Source organism: Grampus griseus (genome assembly GCF_964374135.1).
Source record: "Grampus griseus genome assembly, chromosome: 11".
In the NCBI taxonomy this organism is placed as follows: Eukaryota; Metazoa; Chordata; class Mammalia; order Artiodactyla; family Delphinidae; genus Grampus; species Grampus griseus.
In genome coordinates, this window is record NC_139005.1 from 97,148,878 (window position 1) to 97,169,888 (window position 21,011).

The following is a 21,011-nucleotide window of genomic DNA, read 5'->3' on the forward strand; positions in this document are numbered from 1 at the left end:
ACTGAGAAAAATGAAGGAAGCCCGTTCAGCCCCAGCCCCACCCCTTTCCTCTGGACGATCCACGTACCATTTTAGTCGCCTTCTGCAGTTTCATTCTCTGCATCAGCGAGGTTTCCTTTGCTTTTAACAGGAGGACGTAGCTCTGAATGAAGTTACAATAAGCAAACCTCCCATTGTTCTTTAAGTCGTACTTGTCGATGAGCTGCCGGCACTCATCTCTGTTTACGTCCAGGTTGAATTTCTCCACGAGAGCTAAAGGCAAACATGTCAGTTCAGTTGGTGGCAGTCGGTTCACTCATTCATTTGATCACGCCTTCATTCACTCACTCATCACTGGCTGAGACGCCCTGTGCCTGCTTCACAGGCTCATGGTTGGTGGCCGGACAGATATGGAAACACACAGGCATGCGACGAGGTAAGTGCGGCAAGGAGGGAGGGGACCCGCGTCCTGCTGGGCCCCCTCGGTCCAGGCTTTGCCTGCCGGCCTGGCTTTGCACGGTCACCGTCACTGTGGTCACGGCAGTACGGACACGACACCGTGGGGCTTACGAACGCAGGCGGGGAGAAGGCAGAGGGATGGTCCCAGCAGACGGGAGTCGGGGCAGAGCCGGGCAGGAGGGGAGAAGGGAAGGTTCCATGTGCTGGGGTTGAGTCCGGCAGGGGCCCGACTGGGGGTCAGGGATTCAGACTTGGCCCCCGAGCAAGCATTTTCCAACTGTGCTTCCGAGATACGCTCCCAAGGGTCTCCCAGGCTACACCAATTTATGCATTTTGAGTTTTCACCTTAATGATCTGAAATGTGTATTCTGGAACACATGGACCTCCCGGAAGAGACAACCGCCACGCGATTTGAGGGTTTGTGTCTGGCTTTCTGACTAGGGTCACGTCGATGCCCCACTGGGGAGTCCTCCTGGCTGCCCTGAGGTGGCAATGTCAGGAGTCAACACCCCCTTGCTTTGCACTCATACATGTGCTCAGTCTTTTACTAGGTATACAGCCGAAGCTTCCTTTGGAATCACGACGCGTAATTGGAAGAGAGGTAGGATAAGGATTTTAGTTTAAGGTGAATGAGCTGAGACTTCCACTGGACATCACGAAGGCAACAAGGTTTCTGGGAGTGGAACACTGTGCTGCATTAACTGTAGAGGTTAGTGAGGAAAACCAGTGGATGTGGGATTTATAGACATGATGTCTTCAAACCAGCGCAGCCCAGAAGACGCTGCTGTGCTTGTGCAAACAGGTGTCTTTGCCTTTGCACAGAGGAAAGCAGTAGGAGGGCACGGTGCACCCAGGACATGGGCGGGGGGACCCAAGGGAATGGCCACTAGATGCCTTGGAGGTTCCAACTTGCAGAAGGCCATCCAACACGTATAGAAAATACAGAATGACTTCTGAAAATTAATCAGTGTGTTTCTTTTTTTCAGAGCACTGAACTTTGGATGCACTGTCAGAGCCGTGGATGGGGTGCTTACGGGAGTTCACGGTTAAAAAGAAAAACAGTGATGATGGTGATGATGATGAAGAACCGCAAGTTAGGGTTCATCACGCTCAAAATCAAAAGAATTAACTAAAAAGCAAGGGGGACGCCAACGTGCATTGAAACCCACACTGGTGATTTCGTTTCAGCGAGACATGTCACATCAAATCAATGTCACATCGTTTAATTATAACTGATTTCAAATTTTTATATTTAACTCATAAGAGTTTTTTTAGGGGGGGGCGAGGTAGGAGCTGTTCACTTAAAGAGTTTACACCATAGAAGTAGTTTATGTTGATATAGGAGGTTCTCAGGAAAAACGCTTTCCTTTAAAAGGGGTCCATATATTAAAGACGGCGGGGGTGGGGGATGGGCTGAGGGGGCTTTTAAGCAGAGGAGTGACCTGGCCAGGTTTTCCTGTAATGTGAAAGGTTGTGTAAACAGTATGCAACAATTAGTGGGAGTGTACGTCTAACTGGTCTTATTTCAAGACTACCCAAGTGCTACACGGCGAAAATCGAATCAATAGGGCAGAGCTGGGTCCCCAGCTGTCCCCTGCGCCCCGCCCATGTCCCACCTCCCTCAGCTCTCCAAGTCTGTCACCATTTACAACCTGCCCAGAGACCACAACCCCCCCACTGCGGTTTCGCGTGCTGACCTGATCGGGAAGGTGTGGACCTGCCTGCTAGGGGCTGAGGCGTTAGGAGTCCTTGTCCCCCATACTGGGGGTTTATCGAGGTGCTCCCCGCCGGGCCCCTGTTGTGTCACTCCCCTGCCGCCACCATGAGGAGTGGACTTGTGCTGGGAGATGACCCTGTATCCCCAGGGGGAAAGGGAACGGGACGCACCCTGGAACTCCGTGGCGGGGATCTCGCCCTGCTTGTTGGCGTCCCTCTCCTGGCACTCTCGCAGGAACTCGCGCCAGCAGCCCTGGATCTTCTTCCGCAGCTTATTCTCCACGGGCTCGCAGTTCTGCAGCGGCGGGGTCGTGCTCGCGGGGGTCTAGCAAGATAGAAAACCGTCTTGTAACCTGAGATTCCACATGGAAGTAATAAGAGAAACTCACAGATAGGACTCAGGCGCACAATTTCACAGGCAGCATTTTTTTCAGAAATAAAATGAAAAACAAAACAAAAACGGTAATGTTACCATTTTAACAGAAATAGGTTTGGAAACAAATATATAGCCGGCCCTTTCTGGCTTCTGGAGGCCTCCACATTCCTTGACCCGTGGCCCCGTCCCTCACCTTCAAAGCTGCAACGCCGGGTGGGTCTCCCCCAGACTGCATCTCTCCAGTATGACCCTTCTGCCTCTGTGTCCCCAGTGACCGGCCCGTGTGATTACCTCGGGCCCTCGGACACTCCGGGACAATCTTGTCTTGCAGTCAGCCGATTAGCAACTTTAACTCCCTCTGCAACCTTGACTGCCCCTCGCCATGTAAGGTACACATGACAGGCTCCGGGGACTGAGGCGTGGATGCCTTCGGGATGCTTCATTCTGCTCCATACACCCTCTTTAACTCACTCAATACTTTCCTTACATGTTCACTACTCTTGCCCATCACCCCCAAGGCCGTAAACTCCACAAGGGCAGGGACCTGTGTTCATTCTCCGCACGTACTAGGCGTGCGATAAACACGTGTTGACTGAAGGCCCAAGGAATGAATGAGCGCTCACCGTGCACGAGGCTCGGCGGTGGGCGTGCGCCTGTGCCCGCCGGCATCCCCTCAACAACCCTCCCCTGGAGACACCGTCAAGCTTCTTGCAGAGGAAGGGGAGCCTCGGCGAGGCTGAGCCCCTCTCCCCATCCCAGGCCAGGGCGGCTCGGCCCAGGTCCAGGGCCGTGCGGTCAGACAGGCCTGGGTTTGAAATCAGCTCTCTCTGTGTCTAACAAGCGACCTGAACTCACGAGGACCCTTCTTAGAGCCTCGTATCTTCAACCGTAAAACGGGCATGACAATACTTACCTTGCGGGTCCTGTGGCCCACGGCGGGGCTGTCCGGCCCGGGGCATCTGCGTTCGTCCGAGATGATGCCCTCCGTGTGGCTGACATGCCGCCCCCGCCCCCAAGGTCCCTCCCTGCTCTGAACCCTCTTTACTCTTCCCTCCCACACCCCCGTGCCCACAGCTACCTCCCCTCCCAGGCAGGTGACTGAGAGGACCCACCAGTGGCTCTCCTCTGAGCCCCCCGCCCCAGGCTCACCCTGGCCACCTTCTCGGTCACCCACACCCTGTGGGGACACTAGGACCCCAGCCCCGGCGGGACGTGGACCCAGTTAGATGCTGCGAGACGGGAACTCACGCAGGGGTGACTCCGCGGTTTGGACCCTGCTTTCAGGTCTCGAGTGGGCGACGACCCTGCAGACCTGCTTCTCTCTGAGACCTCGGGGACGCCGCACCCTCTCTGCGCCTTGGCCGAGGCGCCCGGGGCCGGCGGCGGGGCCGCCTTCCCCGAGCTGAAGCTCCTGAGGAAGTCCAGGTATTGCAGCCTTCCCTTGGCGTCGACGGGCATCTGGTCCCAGAGCCTATCAAACTGGCAAAGAAGCAGAGGTCATCTCCCAGGGTTAGTGGCAAACCCTCAGACGTGGGGAAGAAGCCAGCGAAGAGGCGCTCTCCTCCGCAGGGGTCCAGGGCCCACGTCAAATGAAAAATTGAAAAAAGAAAAACGCCCATCCGGCTGCGGCTTCCCGGGAAAGCAGACGCGGGAGGATCGTGGGTGGCTTCTGCAGGACACTTTTTAATTGAATTGGGCCCTTAGCGAGCACGTTAAGGCCATTAAGTCTTGTGAGTGGTCACAGAGACTGAGCTGCAGGACAGAAGAATGTTTTAGGAGAAAATGCAAATCAAGCCGCAGCCCACCTCGCTCAGGGAGCCCAGCCAGGCTCCTTCCTGCTCCTCGAAGGCCCCCTGAGCCCTGCGAACAACGCACAGGTGCTGCAGCCCTCAGCCGCCGCAGTTTTTCTCACCCTCAGGGCAAACAATGTCTTCTCGCAAGATGAAAAGGGAGGCATCTGGAGAACAGCAGAAGTTTACGGTTTTGTGTCGGTGCCGTGTGATGTCACGGGCTGGGTCAGGGCCACACGCGGCCCGGCAGGGATGTTGCAAAATGACTCAATGCCAAGTGAGCCGCCCTTGATGACTCGGGGGCTGTTCAGGGGGCCGAGAAGATGGCAATTTACTTCCAATTTGCTTTTCCACAGCCCCCGAGGCCCAGTGCAGCGGCCTCTCCACCCCTGAGGCCATGGGAGGGATGTTCCTACCCTGTGCCTGAACTTGGTCAGGAACCGGCTTGGCCTGTGGGCTCCACTGGGGTTTTCCAGAAGCATATTAAAAGGGACCACGTCCGGCTCTACTTGAAATTCTGGAAATGAAGTACTGAGGGGTGAGAAAGAGAGGGAGAATATTCCAGGCCCTGAGAAGGGAAAACGGCTTAGTTTGGGACAACATTCTTGATGTGTTTTAGCTTTTATTTCGAAATCATTATAGATTTGCAGGAAGTTGCAAGAATGGTACAGAGAGGTCCTCAGGGACCCTCCACCCAACTTCCCTCCAAGGTTACATCTTACGTAACAACTTCATGTGTGTGTGTGTATAGTTCAGTGTCATTTATCACACCTGTAGTTTTATGTTGCTTTAATTTTGATCAATGAGGGAAAAGTACTCGGGGGAGTGGAAGTGAGGGTCCCTGAGAAAGTGCTCACATGGGCTCAGACAGGCCACAGCATCATCACCAAGGGCAGTAACCCCCGCACCGGTCTCCTCCAGAGAAGTTTTCCAGAACCACTGGGCAGACCGGAGCCTCTTCTCTCCCTTCTGGCATCCTGATGAAACCACCCATGAGGGGACACCTAGCCTGGCTGAGAGACTCCCCGAAGGATCCTCTGAGCTTCATCTTTGAATGCCAACCATCTTGCAAAGGTGCTAGCACACAGTAGGTGCTCAATACATGTTTCTTTTTTTAATGGCTGAAGATCCGTATCACATGATAAGACTGATCAGACAATGGGAAGACCCTTTAGAAATGAAGAGGGATTGGAGGCAAGGGCTAAACCGTGTTCCGATCACAACTCTCAGGAAGGGCTTTAAGGAACAAAGATGTGGCTTAAAAGAGGGTGGGCTGCTGGTGGGCTCTCATGCTCTCGTATCTTAGCAAGACTTGGGAGGCAAGTGGGAGGAAGGCCATGTGATTAAGGACAGATACAAAGGATGGGCATGAATGCTTCAGGAGGCAGTGAAGAGCTGAAGCATGGAAACGAGGACGCCTGCAGAACGGCCACGGACAACAAAAGGGGCTCGTTCTCAGGCAGGTGAGGCAGGCGCCCACCACCTTCCTAATGAAAGCCTGTGAGGCAAGCGGGGTCAAGGTAGGACCGCGCAAACCCTATTCTTATCCTATTTTAACTAAAGGGGCTTCAACGGGCAGAATACACATTGCTAGGACGGGCCTGGGCGGGTGGGGAAGTGGAGGCCCACGTGTGGCTCTTCAGCCCTGATGGGTTACAGCCCAGGACACTGATGCAGCCTGGAGATGCAGCACAGGATGGTGGCTGGTGTGGGCTGTGGGGACAGGAGGGGCATCAGAAGACTGGAAATGGGTACCACAGAAGTAGACTCTGGAAACTTATGGGCCTGTGAACTGGACGTGAGACCCGGGTAAAATTCCTGTGGTTTGTGAAGGAACTGAAAGGCAAGTTCATTGCATGTCAGCAAGTTTCCAGGTCACGGGGCAGAATGCACGCCTGCTGAAAGGTCCCCTGGAAACGCAGAGTAGCAGACAACTACCTTCTAACTACTTAAAAATTCACCACTTCGGGTTCCACCTCTGCTTGTGATGTGGAAAGCGGCAAGCGAACGCCACTCCCATTCTACCAAGAAAAAGCCAAATACCTACAAACTCAGAACTTTTCCTGAGCCCATGAGACAGTTGAGGTTGCAGGAGCCGAGGGGACTGGACTCCACGGAGCCCCGAGGCTCCAAGGAGAGCCCGACGCGCCAGCTCTCATGCCTGGTGGGGCTCAGGAGGAAGTGCGAGGGCGGGAAGAAATCAGCCGAGATGTTAGCAAATTCCTAAAGGCCAAGCTGGGCTGGCGCTCAGGCTAGAAGAGCTGGGAGTCACGGGCACAGGGAACGCTCACACTCACAAGCTCTCCTCTGCAGCCTTTGCCACTGCTCCCAAGAGGCACGTGAAGCCACTGGTGGGGGATGGACCGGAAACACGGCCCGCTTCTCCAGACCCTCCTCTACTGAGGAGCAAAGCCATGGGCGGAGCCATAGCAAACCCACTCAAGCCCGGGGGCCCTGGGCAATCTTCTGCTGGAGGGATCTGACGCTGGGGAGGAGTAGCAACAACAAAATTCAAATGTAGCTCAATTACCCACCAGACTGATTCAACAACGCTCCCACACTCATAGCCTGACAGAGAAGAGGTGCGCCCATTTCCGGGCATAAATACCACTGATGCCACCATCTCTACTATTCTTCTTCGCACTACGTCTGGCATTCAGTTTTTTAAAAATCTTGAGACATACAAACAAAAGAAAAACCGACCCATTGCCAGGAGATACAGCTATCGACAGACAAGAGTCAGATATGAGCCCACTGTGGGGACTGTCAGACAGGAGCATTAAAACAACTGTGGCTAATACGTTAATGGATCTAGTAGAAAAGGTACCCAACATGCATGACCAGATGGGGAGTTTCAGCAGAGAGGTGCAAACTATTTTTTTAAAATGCATTGTCCCTCTAAAGAAGATATACAGATGGCCAACAAACACATGAAAGGATGCTCAACATCACTAATCATTAGAGAAATGCAGAACAAAACTACAGTGAGGTACCACCTCACACCAGTCAGAATGGCCATCATCAAAAAAGTCTACAAACAATAAATGCTGGAGAGGGTGTGGAGAAAAGCGAACCCTCCTGCACTGTTGGTGGGAATGTAAATTGATACAGCCACTATGGAGAACAGTTTGGAGGTGCCTTAAAAAACTAAAAATAGAACTACCACATGACCCAGTAATCCCACTACTGGGCATATACCCTGAGAAAACCATAATTCAAAAAGAGTCATGTACCACAGTGTTCATTGCAGCTCTATTTACAATAGCCAAGACATGGAAGCAACCTAAGCGTCCATCGACAGATGAGTGGATAAAGAAGATGTGGCATATATATACAATGGAATATTACTCAGCCATAAAAAGAAATGAAATTGAGTTATTTGTAGTGAGGTGGATGGACCTAGAGTCTGTCATACAGAGTGAAGTAAGTCAGAAAGAGAAAAACAAATACCGTATACTAACACATATATATGGAATCTTAAAAAAAAAAAAAAAAAGGTTCTCAGGAGCCTAGGGGCAGGAAAGGAATAAAGACACAGACGTAGAGAATGGACTTGAGGACACAGACAGGGGGAAGGGTAAGCTGGGACGAAGTGAGAGAGTGGCATGGACATATATACACTACCAAATGTAAAACCGATAGCTAGTGGGAAGCAGCCGCATAGCACAGGGAGATCAGCTCAGTGCTTTGTGACCGCCTGGAGGGGTGGGATAGGGAGGGTGGGAGGGAGGCGCAAGAGGGAGGAGATATGGGGATATATGTATATGTATAGCTGATTCACTTTGTTATACAGCAGAAACTAACACACCATTGTAAAGCAGTTATACTCCAATAAAGATGTAAAAATAAATAAATAAAATGCATTGTCCTTATTCAAACACAACAGGGAAATCGGATTAAACAGAAATGGAGAAGAAACCCATGGCATTCGAGGCATGGTATGATGCAGGTGGAGGGCGGTACTCTCTCAGGAACAGGGACAAGAGGCCCCCATGTGAGATGGGCAGTTAGAACCAAGCCATCACCCACTACCTGACGTAGAAACTGGAACTGGCCTGTGCTGCTAGTGTCCACAGTCACTGAGGACAAAAGCCTAGAGGCCAAGGCAGGAGGAGTCCAGTCCCTAGGACCAGGCCCAGACAACTGTAGGACCACCCGGCGGTGGCGACCACGCTGAGGAGACCCGCCTGGGCGAGCTGCGTGGGGAGCATTTGGGACTTATCTGAACAGCCCGGCTGGCTCCTCTCTCCTCACTCACTCCTACCTCACCCCTTGTCTCAGAGCAGCATTCTGGTAAAAAGGAAGTGGTATGAGTAGCTCAGCCCCTGCCTTTCTTCCCACTGGGATCGGGGCCCTGCAGAAAGCATGTGATAATTAGCAGATGTCGCATCAACACCGAGAGATGCTGGAAGGCAACTGAGAAACCGCTTGAAAGGGTCAGGGAGAGAAAACTTGGACCTAGAATTCTATCCCCAGCCAAACTATCTTTTGAGGACGAGGGTGAAACAGTGAAGCTCTCGGGCTTCCTCTCCCCTGAAAGAGCAAGTAAAGATGTACTTGAGCAAAAAAGAAAGTGAACAGGAAGGAGAGCGGGACAGAAGGTGTGACTGTGGACAATGGACCAGTGAGGCGCCCCACGCCCACCCTCCCCTCCCCCCTGCCCCCCACAGCACCCCATCCACGGCTCCTTTGGCTTCCCCATCCTCTACTCCCCTTCTCACGCTTCCACCCACATCCATTAGCAAATTCTGCTGCTTCCAACTCTGAAACGCATTCATGATCCAACCTCCGCTGTTCCCAGCCATCACCTGACCCAGGTCTTTAATCAGATGTTGCCTTCTCAGGGGCCTCCCCTGACCGCCCTACTCACAACACACCCTCCCAATTCCCTAGCACTGCCCTCTTCCCTGCTTTTCTTTTGGCCTAGAGCAATTGTCACCATCCAACATACACATATTTTGTTCACTGTCTGCCAGCCCCTCAGGGAACACAGACCCCACGGGCAGGGTGTGTCTCTGGTGTCCACTAGCCGCTGGCAGCATCACCATCTAAGCAGCGTGCCCACTGCGCCTGCTTCGAGGATGCTGCCTCTGCCTGCATTGCTCTCTCCCGTCTTCTCTCAGAGGCAACGCCCACATTCCAGCATTGTGTCCTCAGGGAAATAGCCCTGACCCCTCGGTCCAGGTCAGCCCCCAGCTCTGCTCTCCCAGCACGCTGCACGTCCCTTTGCACCAGAGAGCGGTGTGCAGTTACAGAAATAATGTACCGCAGGTGTTTAACCTCTCTCTACCCTCCCAGGATGCAGACTCAACGGAGGCAGGGAGCAGGCCCGCCTTGGTTCCCTCGGACCTAACATCACCACTCTGAGCTCAGAGGGCCCCCAATAAGTGAAGGAGTGGACGCGTGCACTCACGGTGCAGCCAACACAGGAAGCTCTGTGCCCAAGAACACGCAAGGTGTCCCAAGGGCTCAGCCAGATGATGGAGAGCTCAAGGTGGAGACAGGAAGCTCTGTGCCCACGAACATGCAAGGTTGTCCCAAGGGCTCAGTCAGATGATGGAGAGCTCAAGGTGGGGGGGCGGGGAGGGCAAAGCGGGGCGTGGCCAGCTCCAGCAGGTAAAGGTGCGGTCAGAAAAGGCTTCGCTTGGCTCGAAGTGAGTCTGGAAGAGGGAGTCGGTGTGGCCAGATACAAGGGGGCGGGAGAAGGGGCAGGCAGGGACTGCACGGGCAAAGATGGGGAAGGCAGAACAGCAGCCTGGGCAGAGCGGAGGGCACCTGGGTCAGCCTGGGGAGCACTGTCCCATTTCAGAGGGAAGGACATTGAAGCTCAGAGAGGTTGAATAATTCTCCAAGGTCACACAGCTGGACGGGTGCAGAAGCAGGGTCGAAACCCAAGTCTGCCTGCATTTTTCTCTCTTCCTGAAGCTGTCTGTTTTAGAAATATCACATCTGGAATGCTCAGCAATGTTTGCTGGTTACTTCTCCTAATATAGCTGCACAATCAAAGTCCTCATGCGGTCGCTATGGACTGACCTAAGTCGTCTCACCAGGACAGGTTCTCCCCATGGGATCTCTATCTTAAGCCAGATCCAGGTGGACCCAGTTCCACAGGCTTTTATAACACGCTTTATGCAGAGCCATGAAGACCTGTCAGTGTCTGGCTGCATCTGCTCTGAAAGTCGCTCTCCTTTTCTGAAAGGTTAATTGTGCCAAAAGGTTTCCAAAGATGTGGCGCTTCCCTACTTACGGAGCTCTGTAAGCCAAGAAAGCTGGCCCCTCAGATTCACGATGATCGGAATTTTAGAGATAAGTCTTTAGAATGTAGATAAACGAAGTCATGGAATCTGTACCTGAAAACTGTTTAACGTGGTCGGAACTGTCCCAGTATCTCGGGTGAACTCTTCCCCATGATGGCATGAGGGGTCTAGACATGTCAAGAGTGCAAATGACTTCTGTGTCTTACTGTGCCAGACACTGTGCCATCCAACCAAGAAGGTCGCTGGCTAAGCAACTCATGCAAGGAGAAAGCAAGTGGATCTCTGGGGCTTTTGTTTTCTGTTTACTAGCCTGTATCTAGAAGCATCCTTCCCAAATATAGCACAATTTCTGTTAATCATCACCCAACTTAAACCACGGTACTCATGCCAGACTTTGATGTTCTCAATGGTGCAGACTGTCTTTGAGATGTCCGTGTATTTTTAGAAAGCAGCATTCAAAAGTAAGTGCTTGATTTTTTTGCAGGGGGTGGGGGGTGGGGGGTGCTGTCTGTGACGGGAATGGTGAAGCTTTCTTAGTGGGCAATTAGAATCAAATTCTCTGTTATGAATGCCAGATATGCCGGCATGTCATTAATTTATACCTATAATTAGAGTAAAATTTTGCTCATTTAGATGGAATGAAAAATCTTTATTACTAAAATCTTTATTACTAAAAATCTTTATTACCAACCTTTATTAGTTGGCCCCATAGAATAATAAATGCAACTGTACTAATTTTAAAGGCTTCCATCCATTTGTAGTGATGGAGAGAAGTATTGATATTTGCAAATACAGAGCTCACTTGGCTTGGAGGCTCTGTGGGACAGAACTGTTTGGAGATAGGGCATTGTTTTTGCTTAGCAGAAATGATCATAATGCCTAAAAAAGGTGATATTTTAGGAAAGTGAAATCTGATGTTCATATTACTAATATCTTTAACAAATTCATTCTTTAGGGCAGTGAGTTCAGAGGCCTAAGTAGGGATGGAGGGTGGACGTGATGATCACCCCTCCCCGTGAATACTTCCAGTCCTTACCCTAAAACTCTGACAATGTGAGACTTGAGTTTGGAGTGACCCAGCTCTGGAGGGGAAAGAATGACATTTCCACACGGGGAGCTGTAGGAAGCCCCCTGGGCTGGGCCTGAGCAGAGCCAGGAGGAAGAGGGGAGGCGGGGCTGCTTTTGTGAGTATTTTGGAGTTCCTTTCTCATCTGAACTATTCTCTGGGAATGGATGGGGCATCAATTCACCTGAGAACTGAAGAGGGATGGTAGCAGTGCATTTTCTGGGAAGAAGGGAAATCTGCTTCTGGGACTGGATCAGTGGTGCTTTGTTATCGGCTGTTCAGCCCCTGGACTGCTGGGATGGGGATGGGAACGTGGACACTGTCCGCTCACTGGGACATGCTGAGCACCTGCTCTGTGCCAGGCTCCGTTTCAGTGCTGGGGGCACAGTGAGGACCAAGCAGCCAGGGCTCCGCTCCCCACTGCGGACGTTCAGTGAGATTATCGGCTGATGCCAGTGACCAAGGCAGGCCCCTGGAACGCCGTCCTGCTGGGAGGTGCTCTTGCCCTAGGAAAGCCACGAAGGGCCAAAGAGGCCAGGGCAGCAGGTTGCTAGAGCTCTGAGCTAAAAAGAGCCAAGCTCAGTCCTTGGGGAAGAGACCGCAGAGAAACTCTCGTGAGGGATCTGTGATGGGCAAGAGGCCCTCAGAGAGGGTGGCCTGTGTCCAGCCTGTGGACAGTGGAGAGGCCCACTGGGGGTGGGCGTGTCACCAGCATGCTTGGGGCGGTAGCTCCAGAGCATCCAGAAACGCCGGCAGCAGAACCAGGGAGAGGCCGGGAGCCGCGAGGTGGTGGGAGCGTCAGAGCAGCCTACCGGCTCTACATCCGCCCTTAGCCCCGCACTCCCAGCTCAGATGTGGGGAGACACTGGCCCCCTCTTAGGATCACTTAAGCCCAGGAATGATCTGGGGAAGGAGGAAGAAGGACAGTGGTAGCTGGAGCCGAGTTTAATTTGATTTTAAAAATAAAAGTGATATCATTTGCACCCTGATTGAAATGGTGCGATTCGTCCCTGTTACATAAACAGAAAGCTCCATGAGTCTCCAGTAAGATTTAAAACTAAATAACAACAAAAAACGTTCAAGTATTTAAAAAACTAGAGAACAGTCTTAAACTCTTTACGCATCGCTTAGGAGGCGAAACGAAATGCGTTTCTTACTTGCTCATCCGTCAGAACTTGGACGTGGCGAGTCCAAATGGACCGGAACTCGTCCCTGGAGACGGTATTGGTCCGCATGGTGTCGAAGTTCTCAAACTCCTGGGCGATCGTGTTGTAGTGGAAGGTCACAGCTTTGTGGAGCCGGGCCAGGACCTCTTGGTTTGCCATTTCCTTGGGAGATACGGGCGGCGGGCCTTTGGGCATCTTCTCAGCCCACTCAGCAGCAGCCTGGGCAAAACAGAATGGAAAATTGATCCATTTAATAAGTAAAGAATCATCTTGGCTCCGCGTGCCTCAGCCAGGGCACGTCCTGGGAGGTCCAGCTTAGTGAGGAAGATGAAGAGGCAGGAGACAGTGTGACCCAGAGGCCCGACTGCAGGGGCAGATCTGGCGGAAGGGGAAGCCTGGGCTGACCTGCCACGGAGGAGAAGCAGAGCATGTCGGCCCCCGTGGGGCAGGGCAAGGGGCCGGGCCAGGCCTGGGGAGGGCGCACCTCTTCCCCTCGTCCCTTCACTCGTTCAGCCTGTCCTCTGGTTTGTGTAACAAGCACGCGGTGAGTGTCTGCTCTGAGCGGTAAGGGAATCAACAGGGATGTGGATCCAGACTGCTTTCATTTTCCGAACCTCAGTTTGATTAATTTACACTGCCAGCAGTTGGAATGTGAAAGGCGGTTTTGGATGGCTGCTACCGCATTGTGCTGCAGCACCGCTGTCGGCTAAGTGTCCCTTTGGGTCTGAAACTTTGAGACCCGCAGGGATTTGATCCTGATGAGCGCAGGTTCCTGCAGTTGGAGGCTGTGGGGACAACGGAGCCGCCCGCTGGCCTGAAGCCCGTTCAGCACCCCTCGTAGGGCAAGGACAGCCGGGTGTTGGGAGGTGCTTTCAGGGCCTGGGGGCGCTGTCCAGGGTGCTGAGAATCCCCGAGGAGGGACAGGCCCTGTCTGCACCCCAGGACAGCTTTCTGCGGGGAGGAGTGAGCCACGAGGAAAGAGGAGCAGAGGAAGGATCTTTTTACTGGATGTTTAGGCTGACGTGCTGGCAAAGGGCTCGTGGCCAGGTGAGCTGCAGGGGCCTTCAGCCCACGTTCAGCATCTCAGTGTGCATCGGCTGACGATCCGTGTGGTGGACAGACCACAGGAAGAGCAGGGAAGTTCCTTAGTGACCATCGGCAGCCCTGGAAATGACAAGGGCCTCTGTCTATCCTGGGCACTAAGGAGACTGGAGCTGGAAGGGCGAAGCCGGGGTGGGGGGCGGCTGAGTCCCCAGCCTCCTGCGAGGGCAGTGAACAGGGCCAGGGCTGCAGCCCTGATGTGCCTCTACTTGCTGCAATTAGGAAAAGGCCCCGAAGCTACACCTGTGGTCACTGCATCAGCAGGTCGGCTCCTGGAGTATGAGGACGGGATGGAGCCCCGGGGTGGGAGGGGAGACCGGGCTCCGTGAGAACCCAGGGGTAGCGGAGGCATGCATGCTGCCCCCGTACCAGAGTGGATTCTCAGATACACTGGGTTTCTCCACATCAAAACCCTTCATGACTGTTAGCTAGGATAACAGTTCTTTCAAAGCACCAGCACTTTACCAGATGATCGATCTAATCCCCCCAGCCTGTATTAAAACTTGGTCATGATTCAGGTTCAGCAATTCCATAGCAATATAGGTACTATATGCTACTATCCTTCAGGACAGAGTATAACGTTACTTTATGAAATTGTATCAAACACAAGATGCTGCTGGGAATATCCCCCAAAACGTGAACATACACACGCTCAGACCACAGCCCACCACATCCTTGACCACCCACAGGTTAACAGAGGCTTTTAAACATGTCCATTTGGAGCCATCTGTAAAGCGAATGAACGCCTTTCTTTCTTCATTCTAGAAAAAAAGTGATGTTACAGACACAGCTTACACTTGTTCAAACAGTTGAAAATGCACCCCCTGTATCTAGGTAGGAGGGCCTTTCCCTAAACATCGCAAGGGGTGTTGGTGCTCAGAGAGTACAGGGACCTTTTCTGGATGGAGACTCAGTCTCGAAGTCCATCCTTACACTTGTCACACCTTTGGGGCCTGAGGAGGACGCACCCCAGGTGAACATAACTGGAAGAAGCACAGGTGGTCGTGTCCCGCAGGGGAAGGCGGGTCCCCGGTCTGAGGCCAGACTCTGCCTCTAACCGGCTATGCGACCCCGCAAGCCACTTAACCATGCTTCCCTCAGTTTCCTTATCTTTCCAGGAGGAATCAAGGCTCCCCCGAGACGGTGTGTGTGACTGCTCTTTGAAAGCGTTAACACACAAAACGAATCGGAAACACTACTATTTTAACAACAGATATGGAAGAATTCTAACAAAGTAGGATGGGCAACCTTAAGTTAATATGCTTTAAACTCTGGAGGAAATTGAATCATTTTCGAGCAAAATATAGATTACTAAATTTAACTTAAGTAATAGGAAAGCCTGAATAGACAGGTAACCACCAAAGAAATTTAAAAAGCTCTTAAAAGATCTACCATCTATCAGTAAAAAGGGGTCAAGCCTAGATAATTTTTACATTAGTCAAATTATTCCAGATATATATAGTATTCCAGTTCATTTTATGTTACCCTAATACAAAAGTGTGATAAAGAAAACACTTGGAAAGAAAAATATAAGCCAATCCAGTTTATGGATATAAATGCAAATACATCAAAAAAAGAAAACTTTAGGAATATTTAGTGCCATATTTTAAAAGGGCCTACCAAGATCAATTAGGGTTTATTCCAAGAATAAGAATCCGTCAAGAATTAGCAAAACTTCAATTCCTTATATTAGCAAAGGTCACATATCAACAGATGGCAAAATGGCATTTAACAAAATTCGGCAGTCGTTCCTGACTAAATGGTATAGAATAGAACAGAACAAATAAACTACATGGAAATAAAATGAACATCCTAAACACAAGAATATTAACAGACACTATCTGCAAATATGTTACATGGGTGAAACACTGAAGCACTTCCATTAAAGTCAGAAACAAGACAGGCATGCTCACTGTCAGTTCTGCTAGTCACATTTTTAGAGGTTCCAGCTTTTGAAATAAGACAAGATGAAATAAACAGTATAAATGTTGAAAAACAAGATTTATCATTATTCGGGATACGATTTTACAACTAGAAAATCTCAAGGCAATGAGGAAAGTGGCTGGATTCAAGTAAAAAATACCAAAAAAAAAATACTTCTTTTTTAAACAGTAAATATAACTAGTTAGAAATTGCATTGTGAAAAAAAATCCACATTCACATTAATGACAAAGCTACTGAATACCTTGGGATAGATTACATCTGAAAGGCATAAGACCTATACAAAGAAAGCCATACACATTCTACTGAAGGTTATTAAAGCAAGACTGGAATGAAAAGAGACACATACTATGTTCCTGGATGTGAAGACTCTACTTCCAAAGGTAAAACCTTTCTCAAATTATAAATCAATAAAACTCTAGTAAAAATCTCAATGGCTTGGGATTGACATATACACACTAATATGCATAAAATGGATAACTAATGAGAACCTGCTGTATAAAAAAATAAATAAAATTTAAAAATTAAAAAAAAAGAAAAAATATCTCAGTGGATATTTGGGGGACTCATTAGACATAGATATTAAAGTTGGTAAAGAAAAAGAAATATGTGAGATTTGCCATGGAATTTTTGGAAACGGCTAGCAATGATGTTTTTGAGCCACCAGATATAAAAACACCATAAACTTGATATAATCAGAATAATAGAATCAGAAGAGCTAGGCCCAGAATATACAAATAAATCAGTGGACACGGCTGGCTGACTCCAAGATAACCTTGGGGGAGAGAGGCCCTCCCAAGCGAAACAGAACATCCGAGTTTCACAAAGGAAAATTCTTTCTTCTTTCGAGTCATCAGCTTCAAAACACAGTCCTTCTGAGGTCCCCAGCTCAGCAAATGGAAATGGTCCCAGTGGCTCAGAATAGAGTCCTCTGTGACAGATCTTTCTATCACTCATACCCAAACCACCCGCAAATCCCAGGGGCTCTGCTCCCAGTGCATACCTGGAAGCTGACCGCTCTACCCTCACCCCCTGGTCCAGGCTGCCATCGTCTTGCACGGATTATTGCATCAGCCTCCCTGTTTCCACTCTCAGTCTTTTAAAGTACACACACACGTGTCAGCACTTGTTCTCTGGATGGAGGGGTAAGGGAGGGCAGAGCCATAATCAAAAAGCCATAGTCATTTTCCCCTGAGGACGATCTCTTTAAAGGGCAAATCAGGTCAAGCACAACTCTCAAACGGCTTCCCATGTTGCTCAGAGTAACAGGCAGGGTGTCACAATGGCTTGCCCACGACTCCCTCTGACCTCACTCTGTGAGAGCCTCCTGCTGTGCTTCATTCACAGCAACCTCCTTCCTGCCTCAGGGCCTTTGCACTTGCTCTTCTCGCCCTTCTCTCAGGGTTTTTATCACGTTCCCGAGCCGAACTCCAGATTCTCTCTCGCGTTCCCTGCTCATTTCCATCCCACGTATGACTCTCTGATCCACCTCATATTTACCCTAATTGTCTTTCTCATCCCGACAGAAAATAAACTTCAAGGCAAGTCTAGTCTTTTGTGCACTGCTGAATTCCTGAGTGCTTAGAAGAACCTGGCACACAGCGGGACCTTGCTATTTGTTCAAAGAAAGAGTGGATAAACAGTGTCTCCACACAGCCAATCAAATGAATGATTGCTCTGGGCAGCCACCCTGGGTCTTCTGTTAGAAAACTCTGACCTGGGGGCTTCCCTGGTGGCGTGGTGGTTAAGAGTCCGCCTGCCGATGCAGGGGACACGGGTTCGATGCAGGGGACGGGTTCGTGCCCCAGTCCGGGAGGATCCTACATGCCGCGGAGCGGCTGGGCCCGTGAGCCATGGCCGCTGAGCCTGCGCATCCGGAGCCTATGCTCCGCAACGGGAAAGGCCACAACAGTGAGAGGCTCGCGTACCGCAAAAAAACAAAAAACAAAAAACAAAAAACTCTGACCTGGTCATGCTGCAAAAAAAATGGAAAAGAAAATAAGATTCCACTTTTTTCTTCTAAGAAATGCAAATTTCTTGATTGACAATATCAGTGCTGGAAAAGGGGGAATAAGGTATCTGGAGACATAAAAGTGCCTATCCTTTGACTTGGTACCTACCCTTTGAAGACTTTCCTTGAGGAAATAAACATGGAATTATCATTACAGTATTATTTACGGAATTCACAAAATTAAAAAAAAATTAGCAACACTTTAGATGTCTAAAGTAGGAGAATGGTTAAATAAAACACGATATTTCTAGAAGATGGATGACAGTGCAGCTATTTTGAATGTTTCAAGAAATAGTTTAACAATATGGTAAAATGTTTGCAGTGCACTAAGTGGAAAGGGGCCACAAAAGGGTCCAAATGATCACACGAGCACACACACATGCACACACGTGTATATATACACACCCCAGTACTAACGCTTGTTCTCTGGATGAGGAATAAGCGAGGGCAGAGCCAGGCAGAGGACTGGGTGGGGCTCCCAAGCCGGGAGTCTTGCCTGCCCCACGGGTCACGGTCCTGAGGCTGCAGGGCCGGGATAGCCTGCTTGTGAGCGACGTGGAGGAACGGCTGGTCGGGGAGCCCTGCTCGGTGTGACTGCCCTGGATGTGAATCTGCCCCCTCTCCACCTGCGCAGGGATCAGAGTGACACCCGGGTCACACTGAATCCCAGAGCCCTGGGGGGAGGGCGAGCATCTCTGCGGGGCGTGTGACACACGCACATGCGACGCACTTACAGAGGATGAACACTCAACGCACGCCCGAGATGACTGTATTGAGCCATCCACAGACACCCCTGGAATGTCTGCTGTGTGCCAGGCTCCTCGTTAGATGCTGGGGAGACAGAGGTAACAAGTAATCCTTAAGTAGTCTTGCCTGGGTGGGGTCTGGGGGGGAAGAGAGATGAGGGCCAGTCTCACAGGTGAGCAGAGGTTATAACGGGTCGTGTGCTCTTGACACAACTGATGGAAACAGCCTCCAGAGGAGGAAACCGCTGAGCCAGGAGGTGAAGGAGGTACAGGTGCAAATCCTTGAACACTGGCACCCGGGGTGCTATTATCCTTACTCGACAAGCTGGCGGGAAGTTCAGGAGAGCAGCGCCGGCTTCCTGCACCACCAGCGTTTTCCTCAACATCCCCAAAGCCACAGCCAGAGGCCAGGCTGTGGACACCGAGAGGGAGGGGACTATGTTTGTCACAAAGGTGGTTTCGCTGCCAGTTAGAGATATTCTTTTGCCGCTTGCAAAGATAATTATTGCATGTTCACTGTAGAAAACTACAAACAGGGCACAAATTGAAAACAAAGATCACTCATTACCCCGCCCCCAGCAGCACCACGGCCATCGCCTTTGTGCACAAGGGACCAGCCCTTGACCAGAAGGTCCCCAGGCCCCAGGGGACGCAGCCGCGCTGCTCCCCACCCCGTGCCACCCGGAGAAGCCTCTGGCCTCTGGAGGGTAGGGCCTCCCGGCTCTCCCATCAAGGGCAGTTGGGCTCGAGGCTGTTAGGCGCCCACATTCTGGTTCCCATCCTGCTCTCTGCAGAGCCGCTCAGCCACCACCGCCAGCCTAGCTCTGAGTGACTGGAGACGCCAGGGAAGAACAGATGGCTCCTGGTCTGGCGCTTTTGTGTCCCCAGCACTTCTCACGTGATCGTTATATCTGAATGGGGAAAAATAGTGCTTTTTCTATAACTAGAAGAAATGTTTCTCCTAATCAGAAAAGACACCACTATCTTCAGATGCAAATGTCACTTTCCAAAACTAACTACGCTTTACATAAAAGGTCCCCTCAGGATAGGAATCACAGCTGCAAGATGGAGAGGCGCCCACTTCCATCCCCACTATTCTTTGGAGCAGGAGACGCTGGGCCTGCGTCCTCAGCGCTCCTCCCCGCAGCCCCCCATCTGACAACTGCGCACACCGGTGACTTTTCAAATGAAAAAAGAAAAAAACAAAGCAGACTCTTATGCACTACGGGTCTGACGCAGTTAGAGAATGATTTACATGTTTTGAAGGTATCTTCTCGCATTTATTCAAGGGTATTCATGGAACCTTGTTTTACTAAACAATTGTCCCTCTTGATGTCGCAGAGAAGTACAGGTCGCCTGTCCCAAAAGGAAGATTCCTGGTCCCCTTTGTGACGACACGACAGTGTTGGTGAAATACATAAAAGAAATAACGTCCCAACATATGGAGCACACAGTCATCAAAGAGCTGACTAATAACACCTCAATTTTATGGAGTTTTTCTCAGGCTCAAACGTAGCCACGTATGTCATTTAGTAAAAAGCAAGCTTTACAGTGTAATCCAGGGGTTCTGAATCCTGCCATTGCTTGGACTCACCCAAGAGGCCGCCCCAACCAGTGGGGGGTCAGAGGGAAGAAGCCCGCGTGGGAGGGGCCCGGGGGGAGGTCTGTGCAGAACTCACCCTGAGCCCACCCCTTCTGCCCCAGCTCAGGGCTCCTCGCGCCCCACAGCCCAGTGTCTCTGAGGCCGCCTTCCGCCCAGACTGGGCTGTCTCCCAGCGCGCACAGTGCCGGCTGATGAACTGGGGGAGCCCTGCAGGCACAGAGCTGGGACCCCCAGCCTGTGTCCCGTCCTCCTGGCGGCTCAGGCCAGATCCACCACCATTCTGCGCCTGACACCAAACGTGAAGAAGGGGCAGACCCACCCGGCCTCGAGAGCACAGCCAGGGAGCAGCAACCCAAGTTCCGCCTGACTGGGACCCAGCAGAAGTCGACCAGGGGCCAGACTGGTCAAGTGGAGGGGCCGGGCCTGGAGGGCGAGGACAGCTCGCCATCAGCTGAGGGCTTTGGGGCTGCTCAGGGCTGAATGGAGCTCAGTTCTGCTCTTTCTTGTGACCTCAGGCAAGACGCACTCCCCTCTGCCTCACTTTCCTCATGAGAATAAAACCCGAACCGTCTCAAAGGTCAGGCCTGGGATCTCAACAAGAAAACCCTCGCAGTGCTTCGCCCAGTGCCCGGCAAACATGGGCGGCCGTTCTTGCTGTTCCTGCCGGTTGTTTTAATAGACATCTTTGCCTGAGTCAAGAGCTCGGGCAGAGCTGGGCTGAGTCCTGGTTCCTGGCCCACGCCGGCTCTATGGTGGGTCATCAGAGGGCAGAGGCATGTGGCGCCCGTTGTTGCCTGCAG

General features: G+C 51.3%; 1 protein-coding gene across 1 annotated transcript in view; it reads right to left on the reverse strand.

Annotated features, from left to right (window-relative positions):
* EFCAB6 (EF-hand calcium binding domain 6) overlaps window positions 1-21,011 on the reverse strand; it is a gene marked incomplete at its 3' end in the record, with an annotated part of 176,396 nt that overhangs the window by 5,498 nt on the left and 149,887 nt on the right. Inside the window, 4 exon segments of the mRNA XM_082666200.1 lie at window positions 68-252; window positions 2,326-2,479; window positions 3,779-4,009; window positions 12,801-13,028. Of these exon segments, the coding sequence (XP_082522326.1) occupies window positions 68-252; window positions 2,326-2,479; window positions 3,779-4,009; window positions 12,801-13,028 (798 nt within the window).